At 44.6% G+C, this 23,673-nt stretch overlaps 1 protein-coding gene across 3 annotated transcripts in view; it reads left to right on the top strand.

Annotated features, from left to right (window-relative positions):
* Window positions 1-23,673, top strand: part of LOC143761275 (zinc-regulated GTPase metalloprotein activator 1B-like) — a 179,042-nt gene that overhangs the window by 4,230 nt on the left and 151,139 nt on the right. For all 3 annotated transcript variants that reach the window (XR_013212262.1, XM_077249092.1, XM_077249093.1), the window contains exon 2: window positions 22,803-22,928. Coding sequence is in view for 2 of the 3 variants with exons in the window: in XM_077249092.1 (XP_077105207.1) it covers window positions 22,823-22,928 (106 nt within the window). In the remaining variant the exon portion in view is untranslated. The remainder of the gene's footprint in view (window positions 1-22,802; window positions 22,929-23,673) is intronic.

The raw sequence follows: 23,673 nt of genomic DNA, 5'->3' as shown, positions 1-23,673 counted from the left end.
CCTGGTAAGGACTCCGCCGGCTCCCATTGGCAGAACCTGGCACGGGTCTTCTCTCCCTCCCCGGGGTGACTTCCGCGCTCCATGCTGCCAATCGGATTCTGCCTCGTGGTCTCCAGAAGTTCTTGCCCCTCCCCGTCCGGAGGGCGGCCTTTCTCTCCTCCACCATCCCACACTAGGAGGCGGGCCCTTCTCCTTGATGGGCATATTCTCTGGACATAGTAATATCGGTGAGGGGCGGGCTCCATCTTCGCGCCACTCTTCCAAGCTACGCCCACGAGGACACGCCCCATGTTCCCTGCGCGCCACATAGTGTTATAATGGCGGCGATTTTGGCGGGGAATGTCGGAACACAGTCTTTGCAACATAATACAGTCCTAACACAGTAGATCACAGTTCCAAGGCACACATGACCTGATTCCTCAGGCTTAAGTAGATCCTGTTCGTGACGCCAAGTTGTAGCGCCCCCACCGCCGCAGGGCCGAGGGGTACCCGGTACCGGGCCTCTGAGTCTCTGCTTCTGGGGTTGTCACGGCGGCTAGGCCCCGGTCCGTGACCTTGCCGTGGGGCGCACAGTGAATGCTAGGTGTGGATGTTGGTGGTGCAGTTGTGGGGTGCAGGTCGCGGTAAATAACGAGGACACCAGGTTGCAGTCTCTTTACCTCTTTACTGGAGATCTCTGAGTCCTCAGTCCAGAATATGGTTCACCAGGCTGCGCAAGTCCGGCCGGTCCAATGGCACCTCCAGAGTTCACTTCACAGGTGGAAATCGGTGCCTTCCTTCTTAGCGCTATGTGTTGTAGTCCTTCCCTGCTGTGCTTACGGAAAGTACCCCACAACTGTTGTGTCTGTTTCTCGTGTTCCCTCACAACTCGATTAAATGATGTTCTTCTAATCTTCCGTCCCTTCCTGATATTACAGTTAGAACGGCACCCGTTTGTCGGATAGGCCTGGAGTTCTTCCGGGACCCTAGAGACGCCCCTCTCCCGCAATTGCCTCCCAAGACTTCATAGGTGATTTAGGTGAGACAGCCCGCCTGAGACTGACTGTCCTGCCGCTGTTTAGAGTATTGCTTGAAGCTGGTTATTGTAATACTCCCTCGGCGTTCCGGCCACCGGTAGTGCGCCTCAGTAGGATGTTGCTCCGGTCTTACAGCACAACCCCTACTGGTATTCTCCTATCGCTTGATCTCGTTTCTCACTCAGCACAATCTATCTCGCTTCTAATCCTTTCTTGGGTCCCGCCGCTTCCCGGAGCTGGCGCGGACCCGTTACGTTCCTTTCAATGCCGAGCCTCTGTCAGGATCCCACCCCTGACCGAGACCCTACTGTCTCTTCCTCCACAACACCCTCTGCCACTAGGTGTTGCTTCGTCCAATCCAGTCAGCTTTCTCCTCTAACTTCCTGCCTGACCCCCAGTTTACCCACTATGGTGGGGAGTGGCCTAATGAATAGAACCCTTAGCTCCCCCCGGAGGCCCAGCTGTGAAATGTATTGGTGTCTGTGATACCTGATCAGATGAACTCCTTCAGTGCCATCGGACGCACCATGGCTCCCCATAGTGGCGGAGCCACAGTACTGCAACGACCAGGACTCTGGGGCGCTGCAGTAGTGTTGGTCGATCATGTGCACTTCCACTCCTTATAGGGACGCCAGTGCCCATGATCGACCGCCACTCCATTCATAGAGCCCTAGTTCTCAGGTTTGGTGGGTGTCCCAGCAGTCAGACCCCCAGTGATTGAGACGTTATCCCCTATCCAATGGATAGGGGATAACTTCCAAACTTGGTAACACCCCTTTATTTAGCAATTGCATAAGCTACCGCTTATAAATTAAACAGGTTCTTGGCCAATAGAGTAATTGCAGGCACATAGATAAAAGAGTGGCAAACTGGGCATGTGCCCCAGGCGCTGAATGATATGGAAGAGGCAGTAACAAGTTACTTTATCTTCAAAGAAGACCGCTCTTATCATTCTCCCCTGTTTGCACTGAGATTAGCGATCGCAGGGGAGAATGTTGAGTTATATTCATCTGAATAACAGCGAGAGCAGGTGACGGCTAATGGAACTACTCCCATCAGCCTACACCTGCTGCCGCTAATAACCGCAAAAGCAGGCGGCAGATGGGAGTATTCATCAGCCTGCGCTATAAATACATTTTTTAAAAATCGGCTGTATATTTGATAACCAGTTAGGCAACCCTCAGCTGTCAGCTTCAGCAAGGTTGGTTATCAAGAATAGAGGGGTCCCCACTCTGTTTTTTAAAATTATTTAAATAAATAAAAATAAAAAAATGGCATGGGGTCCCCCACATTTTTTAACAACCAGCCTTGCTAAAGGAGACAGCTGGGGGCTGGTATTCTCAGGCTGGTAAGGGGCCATGGATATTGCCCCCCCCCCACCCCAGCCTAAAAGTAGCATGTCACAGCCGCCCAGAAAAGGCACATCTATTAGATGCTCTAATTCTGGCACTTTGCCTGGCTCCTCCCACTTGTCCTATGGCAGTGGTAAGTAGGATTCATATTTATGGGGTTGATGTTACCTTTGTATTGTCTGGTGACATCAAGCCCATGGGTTAGTAATGGAGAAGCGTCTATAAGACACCTATGCATTACTAATCATATAGTTGTAGTGTAAATAAAGACACAGCAAGTATAAAGTGTTTTAATTGAAATAAAAACAAAATACACGTATCCTTTTGTATTTTAAAATAACAAACATAGTTATACTCACCTAACACCTAATTCCACTGAATCCTTCGACTCCTGTAATAAAACGAAAATGAAAAAAACCCAATATCCCTCACCTGTCCGTCATTCTGTCCCACGCTGTAATCCATGTCTTGGGGATAAATAGTTTTTAACTTGGATGGTGCCAAGATGTTACCATCCAGGCTGAGAACCACTGATGGATGAACTGCTGCGAGCGCAGCATCAGTGAGCAGTGGTGACTTCATTGAGGTTACTGCGGGTAACTGAGGCTGTGTTCCCAGCTGGGCTGACCTGTGGTGACCTCAGCACTGTGAGAAAAAAAATCAGTGAGTTCACCGCAGATCAGCGGTGAACTCACTGACTTTTTCCTCATGGTGCTGAGGTCACCGCAGTTCAGCCTGACTGGGAACGCAGCCTCAATGACCGGAGGTAACCTCAATGACGTCACCGCTAGTCATTCATCAGTGGTCCTCAGCCTGGACGGTCACATTTTGGCACCATCCAGGTTGAAAATTATCTATCCCCAGACATGTATTATGTCATGGGACAGAACGACGGGCAGGTGAGGGATATGGTTGTTTTTTTATTTTTGTTTTATTACAGGAGACCATGGCTTCAATTGAATAGTTGTTAGGTGAGTATAACTGTTATTTTTAAATAAAAATGCAAAAGTGTGTTTTGTTTTTATTTCAAATAAAATACTTTATTCTTGCTGTGTGTTGATTTACAATATAACTATAGGATTAGTAATGCATAGGTGTCTGATAGACGTCTCTCCATTACTAACCCATGGGCTTGATGTCACCAGACAATACAAAGGTGACATCAACCCCACAAATATGAACCCTACTTACCACCGCCACAGGGCAAGTGGGAAGAGCTGGGCAATGTTCCAGAATTGGCTCAATTAATAGATGTGTCTATTCTGGGTGCCTGCGGGCGGCTATTTTAAGGCTGGGTGGCTATTTTTACCAGGCAACCCGCAGCTTTCAGTTTTACCTGGCTGGTTATCAAAAATACAGGGGAACTCGCGCTTTTTTTTACATGTATTTATAGCAAAGGCGGCAGCAGATGAATACTATCATAAGCCACCGTCTGCTCTCGCTGTTATCAGCTGAATACAACTCTCAACATTGCTAGCTAGCTAGCACTAATTGCAGCAGGAGAGAATGATGCTAGCCATTTTCAGCACCCAGCGCCGGGAAACAACGCGAACAGTACCGCTGCTTCCCAGGCGCCGCTATGTGTGGTACTGATGTGGCACACAGTTGCCACAAGTATTACACACAAGAACACTGATATCTCCGGTACTGTTTTTTCATGTACCGGAAATATCAGGACGTGTGAAAGAGCCCTTAGCCAGGCTAGTAAGATGCAGGGGATGAGAGCCATCACTAATCTGCTTTCCTTGCTGAATTCTGATTTCATTGGGATAAAAATAAAGTCTTAATCACTGTCCATAAAAGGGTTATTCCCAACATTTAACATAACCACCTAGCCACAGGATGACTGATAATTTTATCAGTGGGGGCCAACCGCAGAGACCCACACACATCCCAAAAACTGGGATCTACAAAGAAATTGATGCCTCCATTCATTGTCTATGGGATTGGTGGAAAAAAGCACTGTAGTCTGTTATCTTAAGTGGATCCATAGGCAATAATGCACTCTGATGAGTTCTTAGGATTGGTGGGGGTCCCTGTGATTTGACCCTTGCCAATGATAATGATCACTCTTTCTGTGGATAAGAGCTTTCTAATAACCCCCCTACATTGTCACCGTGACAAGTGTTCTCACAGATGTCTCCGTTCCCAGAACCTCCACTTGTTTACCCCCTACAGTCAGGGTGAGTGAGCGCCCGTCAGCTGTTACGAAAGTGGAGATGCCTGCTGGTTTTGTTTCACCGAGCACATCACATCTTTCTCAATCCACCATAACATCTCCGCCTGCATCTCACTCACAGTCTAGCAGTTTATCGTATTCACCCTACTCCACCATCTCTCAGCACAGCAGCCAGCTCTCAGTCCCAAAGTTGTCACGTAAAAGAATGTTTCCTCCTACACATGCCAATTCTAAGAGCTTGAACTGCACCATCTCCAATCTGTTGTCCACGGAAATGCTGCCTTTCCGCCTTGTGGATACAGACAGTTTATGAAAGCTGATGGCCCTTGCAGTCTCCCAGTACTAGTTGCCCAGTCGCCATTACTTCTTTAATAAAGCTGTTCTTGTGCTACACCAGCATGTTGCAGACAACGTAACTTGTTCCTTGAAAAAATCTATGTCTGACGGTGCATTTCACCACTGACACCTGGATTAGCAAGTATGCCCAGGGGCATTACATCTCTCTGACCGAGCACTAGGTGATTGTGGGGCCAGGCGTGGAAGACGCTGCTCCACAAGTCTTGAAATCCCCAAGGCTTGAGGAAAAAACCTCTGTATCTAACACTTTCTCCACTGCTTCTGGCTCCTCCACCTTCTCTAGGGTCTCCACCTGCGCCCACAACCTTTCCCTTAATGAGACACGTGTTCAAACAGTGCAGAGTGAATCCTCCTCGCATCCATACTGCACAGCCAGAGCTCACTACAATCGGGCAGTGTTTAAATTAGTATGTCTTAGAGATCGCTGTCACACAGCTTAAGAGTTGTGGACAGCTATCCAGGCCGTGTTTGAGCAATGAATGTCTCCTCTGAACCTGGAGCCAGGGAAGGCCGTGTGTGATAATGGTGTAAGCCTGGTGGCGGACCCATGCTGGTGCAGCTTCACACACCTGCCTTGCATGGCTCACGTCCGCAACCTAGTGGTACAGCAATTTCTCCGCCCCTATCCCAGCCAGGATGATCAGTTACAGAAAGCACGCGCTGTATGCTCACTTCCGCCGTTTGCACCCCGCATGTCATCGAGTTGCATTACTGCAGAGATCTTTCAGCCTACCGATTAACCGTTTGATGTGCGATGTGCCGACACAATGAAATTCCACTCTGGAGATGTTGCAGTGACTGTGGTAGCAGCAACAAGCTCTGGAGTAGAATGTCCTTTTGCATAGTGTGGGCCAACGCAGTACGGACATGGTGCAAATCATGCTTGCAGAGTGGGCACAGATGAAGGACCTCTGCACCCTTCTGCACAGTTTCTAAATGGCTACTAAGATGGTTAGCACTGATGATGCCGTCACCAGCAACACTATTTTGGTTATCTACATGCTGAACACTTTGAATAGTCTGCGGGAACAGGTGGTGGTCCCAGAGGAAGAGAAGCAGATGAGGATGCGGAAAGGACAACAGTATCTCTGAGTTTCGAACTGTTGTCACACAGGCGGGTGCCATGGGAGCATGGATTACAGCTACCAAGGGGGGCTGACGGTACTAAACTGTTTGTGAAGGTGCTGGAGCTGAGGAACAAATTGGGGAGGAAGAGGTGATGGGCGCGTAACAGGAGATGAAGAGGATAATGATCCCCTCTCTGTTGTCTGTGGTTGGCGGGAGGGGACGGAGGAAGCAAGCATGAGTGTTACGCCACCAACACACCATAGACTTGGACATCATGGACGCGCCCAACACATGAGCACCTTTTTGCTGCACTATCTTCAAAACGATGCCCGTGTTAGGACTAGAAATAGTGCCAAGCCCTGGTGCAGCATGTCCTTTTGCATAGCCTAGGCCAACGCAGTATGATCATGGTTCAAATAACGCTTGTGAAGTGGGCATAGATGAAGGACTTATGCACCTTTCTGCACCGTTTCAAAATGGCTACTAAGATGGTTATTCCAGTTGTCTACATGCTGGAGCACACTTTGAATAGTTTGCGGGAGGAGGTGGTGGTCCCAGAGAAAGAGGTTGAATTGGATGAAGATGTGGAAGGGATAACAATATCTTTAAGTTCCTGACTGTTGCCCACAGGCGGGTGCCATGGGAAGATGGATTACAGGCAGGGCCGGTTTTAGGCAAAGTGGGGCCCTGGGCAAAAATTTGAAGTGGGGCCCCAATTGGTCACATATTGCACCATCACACAGAAATTTTTCTGTTGTATTTACAAGCCCTAAGTTCAGGCTGGTAAACGATCATGATCGATAATATTGAAGTTGTTTTATGCTTGTTTCCCGGCCCCTTTAGGGTATGTGCACACATTCAGTAATTGGCAGCGCTTTGGATGCAGCACATGTCCGCTGCATCCAAAGCGCTGCCGTCTATTAACGCAGGTGACTCCGCATGTGATCACTGAACCATGCGGATTCACCATATCCAAAACATTGCATAGGTGAAATTTATCTTGCAGGGAGACTCGCATCTCCGCAAGATAAATAGACACCCTGCGGTCTGGAGGGACGCACCACATGTCAGTCTCCGCGGGTGAGCTACGGTCGTCTGTGCATGCATAGTGAGCATGGGATTTCTTGAAATCCCTTCAACTATGCTGTAACATTTGGACACTACACAAGTATGCAGCATCCAACCCACATCGTTTACTGACCATGTGCACATACCCTTACTCTGGCTGAGGAAGAATGATTGGTACAGCTAGTGCTCGATACAGTATAATGCAGGTCCTATATAGTACATATAGTAAAATGCACTCCCCATGGTCCTTGATAGAGTATAATGCATCCCATGCAGAGTATAATGCAGCCCCCTAATAGAGTATAGTGCAGCCCCCTCATAGAGTATAATGTAGTCCCCTCATGGAGCATAATGCGGCCCCCTCAGAATATAATGCAGCCCCTTCAGAGTTTAATGTAGCCCTCTCAGAGTATAATGCAGACCCCTCAGTATAATGCAGCCCCACCACACACAGTATAATGCATCCCACTCAGAGTATAATGCAGCCCCCTCACACAGTATAATGCAGCCCCTTCAGTGTATAAGTCAGCCCCCTCAGAGTATAATGCAGCCCCCTCAGGGTATAATGCTGCCCCCTCAGAGTATAATGCAGCCCCCTCAGAGTATAATGCAGCCCCCCCACACAGTATAATGCAGCCCACCACGCACAGTATAATTCAGTGCCCACCCACATACACAGTATAATGCAGCCCCCACACACACAGTATTGTGCACTCTTCACACACACACAGTATAGTGCAGCCCCCACACACACTGTATAGTGCAGCAGACACACACAACACAATATAGTGCAGTCCCCCCACATAGTATCGTGCAGCAGACACGCATACACACACAAACAATGCTTACCTCTCCTTGTCCCCCTGCTGCTCTGGTTTCTGCAGAGCACCTCAGCGTCTCATCAGCTCCACTGCTGGCACATGCTGAGGCGGAGTGATGGGAGAGGCAGCGTCACATGATGCCGATAAGGTGAATGCGTGATGTGGGGTGGGGCGGTGTGGCTCCTGGCTCCTCTTACTCAGGGGCCCATAGTGGCTGTGTGGTGTGCCACTGTTAGCGGCATGCCACTGGCTGGGGGCCCTAGGTGGCTGCCTGGTCTGCCTGCCCCAACTCCGGCATTGATAATAGGGGGGCTTATGGTACCATATAAACTTACTGAACGTGTAGGAGCTGAGGGACAAATGGAGGACAAGGTGGAACAGGTGATGAAAAGTGTATTGAACCCCTCTTTGTTGTCCATGGTTGGCGTGAGGTGACAGAGGAAGCAAGCTTCAGTGTTACTCCGCCACCAACACACCATGAACTTGGACCTCATGGAAGCGCCCGACACACAAGCGCCTTCTTGCTTCACTATCTGCAACATGATGCTCGTATTGTTAGGATTAGAAATAGTGCTGACTGCTGGGTTGCCACTCTGTTAGATCCTCGGTACAAGAGTACATTTTGCCAGATGCTCCTCCCCCTGGAAAGGGACCAGCGCATGCTGGAGTATCGAAACACGCTTGTAGACAATCTTAAGAGTGGTTTTTCCCAAGACAGCAGTGAGATACACAGTGTGCATCTCAGTTATAGACTTCCAACCCTGGGAACGTCGAGTCATCAATGCAAGAACATTAGTAGCATTGTAAGAGAAGTGTAACATTAGCAATTTTTGTGAGTTGTTTCACACATTTTTTAGACCAGCACAGCAGAGTCTGACACATTGTGAATGAATGGAGAGTATGGTGCAGGAGTACCTCAAACTCAATTTTTCAGTTCTTTAAAACATATCAAATGTTTAGAAATTCTACTGTGCCTAATAATTTGGAACAGTGCATTTTGAGTTTTTATTCATTTTGGAGATTATACTGTTATCATTGGGAAGTTTCTTCAATAATATTTGATGTATACTCTAACAGGTGATGACTTTTATTAGACTGACTGTCATTTGCACCGACCATTTAGAGTATGTCCACGGGACAAATTGCATCCGGATTAGCTGTGGATTGAACGCTGCGTTTAACCGCAGCGTCCAGATGTTACAGCATAGTGGAGAGGATATTATGAAATCCCATCTCCACTATGCGTACGAACAAGCATCCGGCGGCCCTGCGTTTACGGACATACGGCGCGTCTTTTTAGAACGCAGCATGTCTGTTTACCTTGCGGCGATGCTCCATCGCCGCAAGGTAAATATGGGGTGCGGAGATTCTCGGATGTGTGCAATGAACACATCCGGAATCACCGCACGTACAGAAGGGGGCGGCGCTTTGGGCGGAGCGGGTTTTCCGCTCCGTCCAAAGCACCGGCAATCTGGACTGTGGACACGCACCCTTAGGAAAATCCAAAAATTTGCATAATAATTGGAACATGGTGTATAAAGGTACCTTCACACTGAACAACTTTCCAACGAGAACGACAACGATCCGTGACGTTGCAGCGTCCTGGATAGCGATATCGTTGTGTTTGACACCCAGCAGCGATCTGGATCCCGCTGTGATATCTTTGGTCGGAGCTAGAAGGCCAACACCTTATTTCGTCATTAGGTCGGTGTGTATCGTCGTGTTTGACAGCAAAAGCAACGATGCCAGCAATGTTTTACAATGGTAACCAGGGTAAATATCGGGTTACTAAGCGCAGGGCCGCGCTTAGTAACCCGATATTTACCCTGGTTACCAATGTAAAAGTAAAAAAAAAACAGTATATACTCACCTTCTGATGTCTGTCACGTCCCCCGGCGTCCGCGCTGCTGCTCAGAGCTTCCTGCACTGAATGTGTCAGTGCCGGCCATAAAGCAGAGCACAGCGGTGACGTTACCGCTGTGCTCTGCCGGCCCAATTTTTTTTCTTCTTGTATTTTTCACATTTTTCTTTCATTACTTAACCCATTCATCCCCAAGTCTGTTTTCACCTTCATGGCCAGGCAAAATTTTCCAACTCTGACCAGTGTCACTTTATGAGGTAATAACTCTGGATCGCTTCAACAGATCCCACTGATTCTGAAACAGATTTTTTGTGACAAATTGTACTTCATGATAGTGGTAAAGCTTTTTCAATATGACTTGCGTTTATTTGTGATAAAAACGCAAATTTGGCGAAAATGTAGCAATTTTAACCCCTTCACCCCCGGAGCTTTTTCCGTTTTTCCGTTTTCGTTTTTCGCTCCCCTCCTTCCCAGAGCCATAACTTTTTTATTTTTCTGTCAATTTGGCCATGTGAGGGCTTATTTTTTGCGGGACGAGTTGTACTTTTGAACGACATCATTGGTTTTACCATGTCGTGTACTAGAAAACGGGAAAAAAATTCCAAGTGCAGTGAAATTGCAAAAAAAGTGCAATCCCACACTTGTTTTTTGCTTGCCTATTTTGCTAGGTTCACTAAATGCTAAAACTGACCTGCCATTATGATTCTCCAGGTCAGTACGAGTTCATAGACACCTAACATGACTAGGTTCTTTTTTACCTAAGTGGTGAAAAAAAATTCCAAACTTTGCAAAAAAATAAATAAATAAAATTGCGCCATTTTCCGATACCCGTAGCGTCTCCATTTTTCGTGATCTGGGGTCGGGTGAGGGCTTATTTTTTGCGTGCCGAGCTGGCATTTTTAATGATAACATTTTGGTGCAGATACGTTCTTTTGATCGCCCGTTATTGCATTTTAATGCAATGTCGTGGCGACCAAAAAAACGTAAATCTGGCGTTTCGATTTTTTTTTTCATTACGCCGTTTAGCGATCAGGTTAATGCTTTTTTTTTATTGATAGATCGGGCGATTCTGAACGCGGCGATACCAAATATGTGTAGGTTGGGTTTTTTTTTTATTGATTTATTTTGATTGGGGCGAAAGGGGGGTGATTTAAACTTTTATATTTTTTTTATTTTTTTCAAATTTTTTTTAACTTTTTTTTTTAACTTTTACCATGCTTTATAGCCTCCATGGGAGGCTAGAAGCAGGCACAGCCCGATCGGCTCTGCTACATAACAGCGATCATCAGATCGCTGTTATGTAGCTAAAATGCAGGTGTGCTGTGAGCGCCGACCACAGGGGGGCGCTCACAGCCACCGGCGATCAGTAACCATAGAGGTCTCCAGGACCTCTATGGTTACAATGTACAAGCATCGCCGACCTCCGATCATGTGACGGGGGTCGGCGATGCGCTCATATCCGGCCGCACGGCCGGATGCGGTAGTTAAATGCCGCTGTCTGAGTTTGACAGCGGCATTTAACTAGTTAATAGCGGCGGGTGATCGCGATTTCACCCGCCGCTATTGCGCGCACATGTCAGCTGTAAAAAACAGCTGACATGTCGCGACTTTGATGTGCGCTCACCGCCGGAGCGCACATCAAAGCGGGGGTCCCGACATGTGACGTACTATTCCGTCACATGTCGGGAAGGGGTTAAAACTTTTCATTTTTATGCCTTTAAATCAGAGAGTTACATATGTCTCACAAATTAGTTAATAAAATAAATTTCCCACATGTCTACTTTACATCAGTACAATTTATGAAACATTAAATTTTGGGGGGTAGAAACTTCTAAGGGTTAAAAGTTGACCAGCAATTTCTCATTTTTTGAAAAAAATTTACAGGACCTTTTTCTTTTACGGGACCACATCACATCTGAAGTGACTTTGAGGGGTTTATATGACAGAAAATACTCAAAAGTGACACCATTCTAAAACTGCACCACATTCAAGAAATGTATTAACCCTTGTATTGTATTTTCATAAGGGTAACAGGAGAAATTGCACTATACAATTTGCTTTGCAATTTGTCTGGAGTACGCCGATACCCAATATGTGGAGGAAAACTAATGTTTATGCACACAGCAGGGCTTGGAAGAGAAGGAGCGCCATTTGACTTTTTGAATGCATACCGATAATTTGCTGGAATAATTAGTGGACACCATGTCATGTTAGGAAAGCCCGTGATGTGCCTAAATAGTGGAAACCCCCACAAGTGACCCCATTTTGGAAACTAGACCCCTCAAGGAACTTATCTAGATGTGTGGTGAGCACCTTGAACGCACAGGTGCTTCACAGAAGTTTATAACCTAGAGCTGTCATCACATTATTCCCTCAAAAATGTTATTGTAGCTCCAATCTTTTTATTTTCACAAGGGTAACAGGACAAAATGAACTCCAAAATTTCACCGATACACCATATTTGGTCGAAAGCTACTTTTGAGGCACAGTTCAAAGCTCATAAGGGAAGAAGTATTGAAGTTCCGATTTTGCTCGACTGATTTGAGAGTACCATGTCACATTGGCAGAACCCCATAGGAAACACCTTTTTACAAACTACACTTCTCAATGAATTAATCTAGGGGTGTAATGATCACAGTGATGTCACAGGTGGGTCACAGAATTTTTGTACCTTTGGGTAGTGAAGAAAAAAATTATTATATTTTTACCACCAAAATTTAGTTTTAGCCTAAGATTTTACATTTTCACATTGCGAAAAGGGCAAAAATGGTACCAAAATGTGTCCCACAATTTCTGCTGAATGTGAAAACACCCAATATATGGTTGCTTAGCCACACTGCGAGACACGGAACGGCTGGAGCTCTGTTTGCCTCCTGGAGCGCAGATTTTCCTAGAATAGTTTGCAGACTCCATGTACAAAGCCCCTAAGTGCTAGAATAGCAGAAGTGACCCCATTTTGGAAATTATACCACTTTGGAAATTTATCTACAGGTGTAGTTACGATATTGACTCCATGAGTTTTTTCCAAAAACAAGCAGCAGGATCCAGTCAGAGCAGCTGTCTAGAGGCAGAGTAAATGGCAAAAACGAAGTAAGGGTATGTGCACACGTTCAGGTTTTTTCGCGTTTTTTTCCGCATTTTTTCACGATAAAAACACTATAAAAACTCATTAAAAATGCATACATTATGCATCCTATCATTTAGAATGCATTCTGCAATTTTTGTGCACATGATGCGTTTTTTTCCGCGAAAAAAAACACATCGCGGTAAAAAAAAGCAGCATGTTTATTAATTTTGCGGATTTTCCGCGTTTTTCCCACTATTTTATGCATTGGGAAAAAATGCAAAAAAAACCCACACAAAAAACACGTCAAAAACGCAAAAAAAACGCATGCGGATTTCTGGCAGAAATGTCCGGTTTTTGTCAGGAAAATTTCTGCAAGAAATCCTGACGTGTGCACATACCCTCAAGGCTCCCAATCAGTCAATATATTCATAAAACATTATTCATCTGTTTAAAAATGAAACTCCAACAAAACATATGCTAGTGGTCGGACCTACATGTTTCGAGTAGTGTTTTACTCATGGTCTAGCCCACTGACATGCAATCACTCTTATATAAGAGATATAAATTACATGGGCGTTTCTGGGTATACTGTGATTACAGAAGCTTTTATTGGGAACATTTTACAGAACGTTTGGGATCACATTTATCCTGTGCTCTATGCAGAGCACTTTGGAGTTTCTATCTAAATTTCCGAGTTACGGGATTCAGATGAAACCGCTGAATTCACTATAATGAGGCAGCAGAATTACATCTTTTGAGCGATATCCTTTTATTCAGAAGTGCACAGAACTGTGGTCTAAAAAGACGGACATCACTGTATTACAGGTCAGACAGTGTTCACGGTGACTCCATCTGTTTTATTAGAGGAAATCTTCCACCATGGGTTCCGTCTGACTCATGTATTTCAGAGATTTACCCGGAATCCCTGTTGTAAGCACTCAGCGCAAAATAAATGTGAGCCAAACCTTACTGCGATCTTCGGGAGGCAGAATGAACAAATCAACAGCAGGTGAGGAGTTCGTTTAAAAACTGTCAACGCTGCACTGACAGACAAACTTGCTACATCATGCTCTGAGTATGATCTAGCAAATTTGGCAGTTTTGGTGACCCGGAAGTCGTCATGACTTCGGGTCACCATGGCAACGATTGGCTCTCGTGATGACCTTGTGGGGGCGCCGATCAAAAAGCAGAGGGGTCTCCTTCCTTCTGCTTGGCTGCTGAATACTGCAATCGATATTGGTTAAAGTGCTGGGAGTGGTGCTGGCACTGCTCCTGCAGTGAGTGCTGGGTGTCAGCTGTCAAAATCAACTGATACCCGGTGGCAATCACGCACGCTCAAAATCACCATGACATACCATACATCATATGTCGGTATGTTCCAGCCGACCATGACATGTCGATATGTCCAGTGTCAGGAAGGGGTTAAATAAAAATAAAACTATAAATGTTTGGTATTGGGGTACTCATACTGACCTGGGGAATCATATTGCATGGTCAGTTGTAGCAGTTAGTGGACAAGGTAAATAAAAATCCAAAAAGTAATTGTGGAATTGCCCTTTTTTTTTTTGCAATTTCAGCACCCTTGGAATTATTTTCCCGATTTCCAGTACATGATATTGTAAAACCAATGGTGTGATTCAAAAGAACAACACGTCCCTCAAAAAAACAAGCTCTCATACGGCCATATTGATGGAATAATAAAAATGTTATGGCTCTGGGAAGAAGTGGAACAAAAAACGAAAGCTCAAAAAAGGAAAATCGCAAGGTTATGAAAGGGTTAATATCTCAAAAAGGGTTGAAAATTATACTAAGTAAATTGCAAAATAGCTTGTATTTGCAAGCGCTGTCTACCAAAATAGCCATTCATGACGATGGGAATAACCCTTTATCTCCATTCAAGTGCTGCTGTTGTGTTTTTTTTTCTTTTTTTTTTTTAAACTACATATTTTTATATCTGAATGGTAACAATTACAACAAGCTACTGGGATGGTGTATTAAACACTTTAGGTTTTTAGTAATGTTACTTTGATAAAAGCGGATGTCATTTGATATGTTAGATAACAAAAAAATATCTGTCTTGTTGTCATGTTAACCACCTTGCCGAGAGGCACATTGACCAGACCACAAGCCAGGGTGTGCCTTCTTGGCACAAGATTTGTTTGTACGAGTAATTTCTGTCCTAGCATGCCTAGCACATTTTTAATCTTTTGTAAAGAAGTGCAATCCTTGCCCCATGTATCTGTGTTCACCTATAGACAGCTTTAATGCCAGTCACAGTGTCCCCAGTAATTTCACCAGTCATAATACTCCTGTTAATACTTTCCCTAAATGACAAGAGTTACAATATCGCCTTCATTAAAGCTTTTTTTTTTTTGCCAAATTGCAAGTGACCAGCTTGCACGAGTTTTACAAATCCCAGTTTTGGGGTTACAGACTTCCATTCTCAAGATCAATGGGTATCCCATTGTTCGGACCCCCAACGATAAAGGTAAACTTTTGTGATTTGGGGAAATCCCCTTTAACAATCCACAAGGATCTGTATAACATTAAAGCCATCTGCCTAATATTGTGTAGGTCCACATTGTTCCCCCAAAGCAATTCTGACCTGAGGCATTGATTCCAGAAGGCTTCTGAAGGTGCCCTGTGGTATTTGGCAACAGATCATTTAAATCTTGAAAGTTACTAGGCTGCACCTTCATGGACTGGACTTTTTTTATTCTATGGCATCACATAAGTGCTCAATCAGACTGATATATGGGAAACTCGGAGGGCAAGTCAATACCTGTAACTGCATGTATTCCTGAAAAATAGTTGCAGTGTGGCAGTTTGCATTATTCTTTTGTAATAGCTAGCTGCCGTTAGGGATTACAGCTGCCGTGGAGGGATGTACTTGGTCTTCAACAATTTATGGGTACTGTAGGTCCACATTAATACCAGTACTCGTTTTGTAGCAGAATATTGCCCAGAATATTACACTACCTCTGCTTGGCTGCCTTCTTCTCATATTGCAATGAGGTTCCAGCACTTTTTGAAGCAAAGGATGCACACGCAGCCGTTTGTGCACATTATGTAAAATGTTAATTCTATGGACAAAGTTGCTTAATGGTCCAATTTTTCATGCTCTTGTGCCTGCCTATTGTATGCTCTGTTGCCAGTAAATTGGATCATTGTGGCAATGATCAGTCTTAGCAAAGTCTCATATGCACCAAGCTGTCATTATTTTTGTCCTCTTACACCATTCTATTATTAATCAGGATTAAAGGGGATCTGTCAGTAGCATCTACCCTGCTAAGCCGTCTGTTTTGATTGTGTTCACACTCACACCTAGAAAACGCCACACCTACACCCAACTGCTCCCTGTACATCCTAGAAAGGCCCTAGATGAACAACTAATAAACTCCACCACACACCTGGCACCCTAAAAGGCCATCAAGGTTTTTTTTGTACTTCCTGACGAACCAGAGGGGAGACTGTAAGACACTACCAATAAGGGGAAAGGACAACGTGAGGAAACTACAAGAACCCAAAGTGAGAAACTAAGAAACAATCAAATGAGGTGAAGGGGTGAAGGTTAAGGAGTATTTAAAATAAAAGTCCTCTCAAGAACATAACAGTTGTAAAAGGAAAAGGTGATGGGAGGGAATGCAAGCCAACTTGCAGCAAGTATACAACTGGAGCAAGGTAAACTCCTAAGAAAAAGAGCTGGAACTCCTAAGTATACATCCACCAGGAAATATAGCCATCAAGGAAGTGCAGAGAAGGGACACTTATGTAATCCCCATACAGAACCTGATATGGCAAACCAAAATGGGAAAATGTAAAACACCTGAAAAGGAGTAAACCAAGAATAATGACAAAGAAAGAATCGCCATTTGGACAGGAAAAGAGCCATATATCACCAGGCAGAAGAACTAGCCACGAAGCAACTGGTCACCGGATCGAATCCCCGAACCGATCCATGACACTGTCTTTATGGGCTTGTACGACATAGAAAGCTTAATAAAATGATACCTTGATTGATATCTGCGATCCGATGCCATATGTATAGAGCGAGAGAGAGATTCACATTTTTCTTATATGTAAACGAGCAGAGAGAGATATTCACATTTTTCTTATATGTAAATGAGCTGTTAAGAGCTATGAGCCAGATACAGATCTGCATGAGAATCTGCCTCCAGGGATTATTTTACATGAAAGGAGGAGTTACCAGGGTGAGATGTATAATGACTGACAGTCTGATCTCACTGCAGAGCTGTGTGTTATAACTAACACAGTACAGCAGAGCTGAATTTTGTTTAATTCTAAACACATTTGAAGCAGTAGCTGTGCTCTCATAGTGCTTCACCTTCCATCTCACACAGCCAGTGTGAGGGGAAATGCAGTACAGCAGAGCTGACAGCATTATGAAAGGACAACTGCAAATGTGTTTGTAATGAGACATGATTCAATTCTACTGTGCTGTGTTGGTGGTAAGCTGGCATAGCTCTGCAGAAGAGCTGAAAGCTTTGTGAAAGTGATGCTGTAAATGTTTGTAATGGAACAAAGCTCACTTCTATACTGTGCTAGCTCTGATCTCGCTGTTGAGCTGTGTGTGATTGCTTATGAGAGCAAAGTGTCAGTTATTACTTTGTTAACACTAGTAACTTCTTTCATTAAAGATCATTTCTGGAGGCAGACTATCATGCAGATCTTTGTCCTGCCCATAGTCCTGAACAGCTCATTTACATATGAAAAAAACATGGGTTTCTCTAGTACAGGCCTGCACAACATAAGGCCCCTGGGCCGCATGCAGCCTACCGAAGGATGTTGTGCTTCCTGCGCATCTTTCAGATATGGAAACATTTGGACATTGATGTGCCTGAACTGGGAAAGAGAAAGTGCTAGTCAGCCCATGCCCTGATGTGCAGCGGAATGACGAAGACCGCACAGGCAGAGGAGACGTCACTCCATGGAGGAACCAAAGTTTAAATGTCATGCTATTTTAGATGAGTTGGGGGAGTGAAGGGTTGTGTTACTGCAAGGGCAGTTAATGTGACAGTTTTGGACATTATGGGGCAATTTGAGACTTTATGGGGGACAATATTGGGCAGTTTTGGACATTGTGGGGTAATTTGGGACATTATGGTGCAGTTAGGGGTGATTGTGAAAGGTGACATAGTATAGTGAGCGATTGCGGGGGGACTTGGAAAGAGACAGTTTGGGGGAGATAAGGAAAGTGCAGTATGTGGGGGGACATTATGGAAAGCGGTTGTGTGGGGGATATCTCAGGAAGATATATAGAGGGGCAGTGTGGGAGGATATTTTGGAGTGGTGCAGTGTGTGTGGGGATATTTTGCAGATAGGCAGTGGGGGGGATAATTTGGAGAGGGGCAGTTTGGGGGTATATTATACAGATGAGCAGTGTGGGGGATATTTTGCAGAAGGGCAATGCGTAGGGGTGTGTTTTATAGGGGGGCTGTGTGTGGGAGCAAGTATTGACGGTGATTCTGACTGCATTCATGTACTAACTAGTTTTTGCGCTGCATTCATTTACTGATGGTGATTCTGTTGTTTAATTCATGTACTGAAGGTGTTCTGGTACTGCATTCATGTACTGACTGTTTCTGGTGCTGTGCTAATGTACTGATGGTGGTTCTGGCTCTGCATTCATGTACTGATGGTGGTTCTGGTGTTGCATTCATGAACTGAAGTTAGTTCTGGTGCTGCATTTATGTAATGATATTGGTTCTGGCTCTGAATTCATGTACTGACTGTGTTTATGGTGCTGCGTTCATATACTGATAGTGTTTCTGGCTCTGCATTCATGTAGAAAAACACAATAGAGCAACCATCAGCTCACCAGGTTGAGCTGGTGCGCAGAGACTTCAAGCTTATTTCCTGAGTAAGTAAACTGAAAAAATGGGAAAATCCAGCAACCGCAAAAGTCATAAAACATCACATTTATTAGTAGATTAAAACATGAAAGGGAAAAAAATTAAAAAATGATAACAATTGATGCATTTAGAGCTACACTAGCTGCATTCATTTACTGACAATGGTTCTGGCACTGCATTCATGTACTGATGGTAGTTCTGGTGCTGCAATCATGTAATGATGGGGTTCTGATGCAGCATTCATGTACTGATGGTGGTTCTGGTCCTCCACTCAAGTGCTGACAGTTGTTATGATCTTTAGCACATGTAGCAATCCATAATGTGTTTTATGGCTATGTTAAAATTAAGTGTCAAAACTTAGAGATTTGAGATTATGGGGAGGATTTGGCGACTTTCTGCTCCAAAAAGTCAGTTTGGGTTAGTTTCTGTTCACACTGATATTTTTTGGAGCAGAAACTCTCCAAATCCTTCTCAAATACTCAAAATTTGCTTTCGGTGATGTATTAATGCACTGATGATGGTTTTAGTAATGTATTCAATTACATGTATGTAACTACCCTTTTTAAAAAATTTGCGACCCCTGGGATTGGTTCAGTATGGCATTGTGGCCCTTGGACTGAAAAATGTTGTGCGTGCACCCCTGCTCTAGAATAAGACATTGGATTGCAAAGATCAATTAATCATTTTATTCAGCTTCCTATGACCTACATGCCCATACAGATGGCTTAGGACAGATTCCCTCATTGGGTCTAATAGATCTATTTAACAATATATATGGTTTACTGTAATTTCTGATAACTGATCAGCTTTCACTTTATCAGTCAGGGGCTGTTATGACTAGTAATTGTAAAGCACAAATCAATCTCTCTTCTAGATGAATCAGTATATTTTTGGGTGCAAGAGGATTTGTGTGGGTCTGGTCAGGTTTCATGCTTTCTCCACAGTGCTGGAAGGCAGTAAGTGTCTACTTATTGGGGACCTGAAATTAAAGTTATTACTTTAGATCAAGTTTAATAATTATTCACAATTTATAATTTTCTTTGAGAGATGGGTCCTTGTGGCTATGGCTATTTCTGTCTACCAAGCAGGATGTGTGCCATTTGAGAAGCTTAAATTACATTTCCCAAGGGCACATGAGCCAGCCTCACAATGCTGATGGGTATGGGGAAACAAGTAGAAACAAAGATTTATTTTGTTGAAGGTTTCTACAATGCCAGTAATAGAAGAATGAAGGACGACCTCCTCTTTACAACAAATGAGGAATTCACAAGTAATTCCCTTGTTAGAGGAACCCTGTAAATGTTTCTGTTTTATCGCCTTTCTGGATAATGACCCTGTGCTCTATTTAAAACTACTGTTAAGGACATGTAGCATAGCTGTAGAAAGACATGGGACTCAATACAGGTGATTTGGTCCTCATGTGGGGTTGCGCTGGAGTCAGAATCCCTTGATTTATTAAGAGGCACAAGCCTCCTAATGAATCAAGAGCGTCTGAAGCGTGGTGTGCACCGGGTCACAAAACTTACTTCAATCTGGCACTGGAGTAAGATTTGTGGCGTGTTGTGAACTCTATTTTTGGGCTCCCTCTAGTGGTCACAAGCGGTACTGTGTAGTGTTGTCTTTCTGCAGGTTGCAGCATCAGCTGGTTCGTTATCCTGGTTGGTTTCCTATTTAGCCCACCTGGAGACTCAGTTCCTTGCCTGCTATCAATGTATTCAGTGCTCTTCAGATTCCTTGTGTCTACCTTGCTCCCAGTCTCTCCAAGACAAGCTAAGTTTTTGTTTGATCATTTTTTGATTATCAGCGTTCATTATGTTTTTAGTCCAGCTCGCTAAAATGTGATTTCCTCGCTTGCTGGTTGCTCTAGGGGACTGAGTTTCTCCCCCCACACCGTTAGTTGGTGTGGGGGTTCTTGAAATCTCCGAGTGGATATTTTGTAAGGGTTTTTTACTGACCGCATAGATTCCCTTTTCTATTTTCTGCTATCTAGTATTAGTGGGCCTCATTTGCTGAATCTGCTTTCACCCCTGTGTATGTGCCTTCCTCTTACCTCACCGTTATTATTTGTTGGGGGCTTCTATATCTTTGGGGATTATTTCTCTGGAGGCAAGAGAGGTCTTTCTTTCTCTCTATGGGTAGTTAGTTCCTCAGGCTGGCTCGAGACGTCTAGGATTTTTAGGCACGTTCACCGGCTACTTCTAGTGTGTTTGGATAGGTTTAGATTTGCGGTCAGTCCAGTTTGCCACCTCCCTAGAGCTTGTCCTATGTTTGTTACTTAGCTGGAGTAATTTGTGATCCTCAACCACTAAGGATCATAACAGTGGCGTAAGTAAGGCTGCCACCATTCTTCATGAATTTGACGTGCAGCCGTAGCCACTTCCCTGTCCTGCCCCAGCTTCGCCCCGCTCTGACACAGTGGATGAAAATCATGTGAGAACACCAAAAGTTGCAAAATTTTAGTGCAGCCTTATGTTGCTCCAAAACTTTGTGACTTTTTGAAGCTTAATTCTTGTGTAAAAGCTTTGGTGAATAGGGCCCATGGACCACACATCTAAAACTCATATCACAAAAATTCATAAAACGTAACACAAGGTTCTTCGTTAATATTCAGATGAAGCCCACTGTCAAGTCGCCCAGAACCTCTTAGTGCATCCCTAACTTTAAAGGTGCAGTGTCTTGTGGTGTCACCCTCTGAAATAGCAGGGGGAGGTATGCAGGTGTCCCACTATTTGCTGCAAGGTAAAGCCTCCATGGCTCCAGTTCACACCAGCCCACAAGCACAGTTCCACAACAACAATGGTGGACACAGTGCCAACAGCTAGTGAGAGGAGCTAAAAATCTCACCTTCCTCATCTGAGACAAAAAGCTGAGAATAGGTAGAACGCCTTTTGCAGTCTCCTAAATTAAAAATGGGCCAAATGAGAGGGGTGCTGGTCCAAGTGAAACAAAAGATAGCGTGGTCAGACTGTGCAATGTAATATACGGTATATTTCAGACTATAAGACTCACCCCAAATTTTGCAGTGGAAAATAGCAGAAAAAAAAGATTTTTATAAAATGGGGGTCCATCTTATTGTCCGAATTTAAGGTATCTTACCTGAAAGCCGGTGGTGGTACAGCAGGGTTACAGAAGGCAGGGTCCCTTCGGCATCGTCAGAAGTTGGGCAATGCTGCAGTCCCGGGCTGCGATACTGCTTGTCCGGTGTCGGCGGTGAGGCAGGTGAGCAGGGTCTCATCCTCAGGATGCCGGCAGCGGCAGAGGTTTTGGCGATGCTGCGTCGGTGGACGATGCGGAGTGCACCTGAGCAGGGTCCCTTCTTCAGGATAACGGTGGCAGAAATGTGGCGGCACCGCGGCCCAGTGTTCACAGTGAGCAGAATGGATCCTGAAGAAGGGACCCTGCTCAGGTGCACTCCGCACCGCCCACCCCCGCAATATCGCCACCCCCCGGCAAGCCTGCGTTTGCACTATAAGACGCACCCCCATTTTCCTCCCAATTTTTTTGGGGAAATAGTGCGTCTTATAGTCCAAAAAATATGGTAAGTGTAGAGAACAAGTCGTTTTCAGTGGTGGTGACCTGGCATATGTTTCTTATACTATCTGTTCAGCAGGCACAGGTGATTTATGGCTTGAACTACGTGGCAGCATACTGAATGTCAGCAGTTGAAGGATTGTAATTGGAGGATTTAATGGGAACATATTGTTAGGATTTTAGTTCACAAACAACCACAGATCACATACTTCTTCACAAGCCACCGCCAGCAGCATTTAAGGCATATTCGGTCAAGGGAGGTGTACCATCCTCAGCTGTACATGCACCAGATGCTGTCATGGTGTGGGGTATCACTCGAGCCTGGAAGGCCACTTGCCATTCTCTCCGCCATGCTTTCTCACTGCAGTTTAAATACTGTGATCAAAATTCATTTTCTCATTTCTGAAAGAAGATATAAAATCATAAATTGTGAATCTATCACGGTACTGGAAACCAGATTGCTGGTAATTTGATAGCCTAGATCCTGTTGACAGTTTCCTGTTAAAAGCTTGTGCTATGCAGATGCTTTTTTATTGATTAATTTAACTTATTTAGGTTTCTCCAAAGTAAAATGAAAACTATTGTCTGTGTCATAAATCTTTTTTCCAGTGTGAGGCCCTATTGTCTTCATGGAGGAGGATGACGACTGCCCAGAACTTGTTCCTATCAAAGATTCGGTACAGGATGAACAACCAGCGAGCAAAATCCCAGTCACTATCATCACTGGTTACTTAGGTGAGTACACCCTTGTCTCTTATACTAGTACTGCTCCATTGGCAGAAAACAACTCCCTCAGCGGTATACGGAGGTAGAAAACAGGAACAGGAACGCTGTCTCTTTAAATCTTCTGTTGGTTTATTATATGGTGTCATAAACCAACAAGAAGGGGAAAACGCAGCTCTTCAGGCAAAAACAGGAAAACAGCAAAGAAAACAAAAATGCTGTCCTCAGTCCATACATTTGCGGGGAGCTGCCTGCTCTGCAGCACCACAGGTTCAGTCTATCCTCCTCAGGACACAAACCACTGCAGATCCTCTCTCCAGTCCCGCTGAACCAATACTGCCTCTGGAGCCCAGCTATTTAAGCCCCAGACAACACACTGGGATGGAGATAAGGTGGACATCCTCCCAGCCGCTCTGTGGATGTCCACATAAAAGCCAGCCCATTCTATAAATTAGCTTAACCCCTCACAGCACTTAGTGTGCTGGAGGAGAAAACTCTGGGTTTATATCACTGACGTTGTTAAGCATAGTAACACATATCTCTCCTCCAGCACTTTACCAGTGATTTTGTCACAACATACATCTGAATGTTTCTTTTCCTGCAGCAAACATATATTTTTTTTTTCTAAGAATATTGAGAAGAATGGAACAGCTACAAAAATGTCTGCATCTAGACTCCTATTAATAAATATAATGGTCTACATGTTGAACATCGACCTTTTTGCAGATTTTCTTTTACCTGTGAGATATTTAGGGTG

The sequence above is a fragment of the Ranitomeya variabilis genome, chromosome 1 (assembly GCF_051348905.1).
Source record: "Ranitomeya variabilis isolate aRanVar5 chromosome 1, aRanVar5.hap1, whole genome shotgun sequence".
Classification (NCBI taxonomy): Eukaryota; Metazoa; Chordata; class Amphibia; order Anura; family Dendrobatidae; genus Ranitomeya; species Ranitomeya variabilis.
The sequence above is the reverse complement of the archived record's forward strand: the minus strand, read 5'-3'. Positions and strand labels throughout refer to the sequence as shown.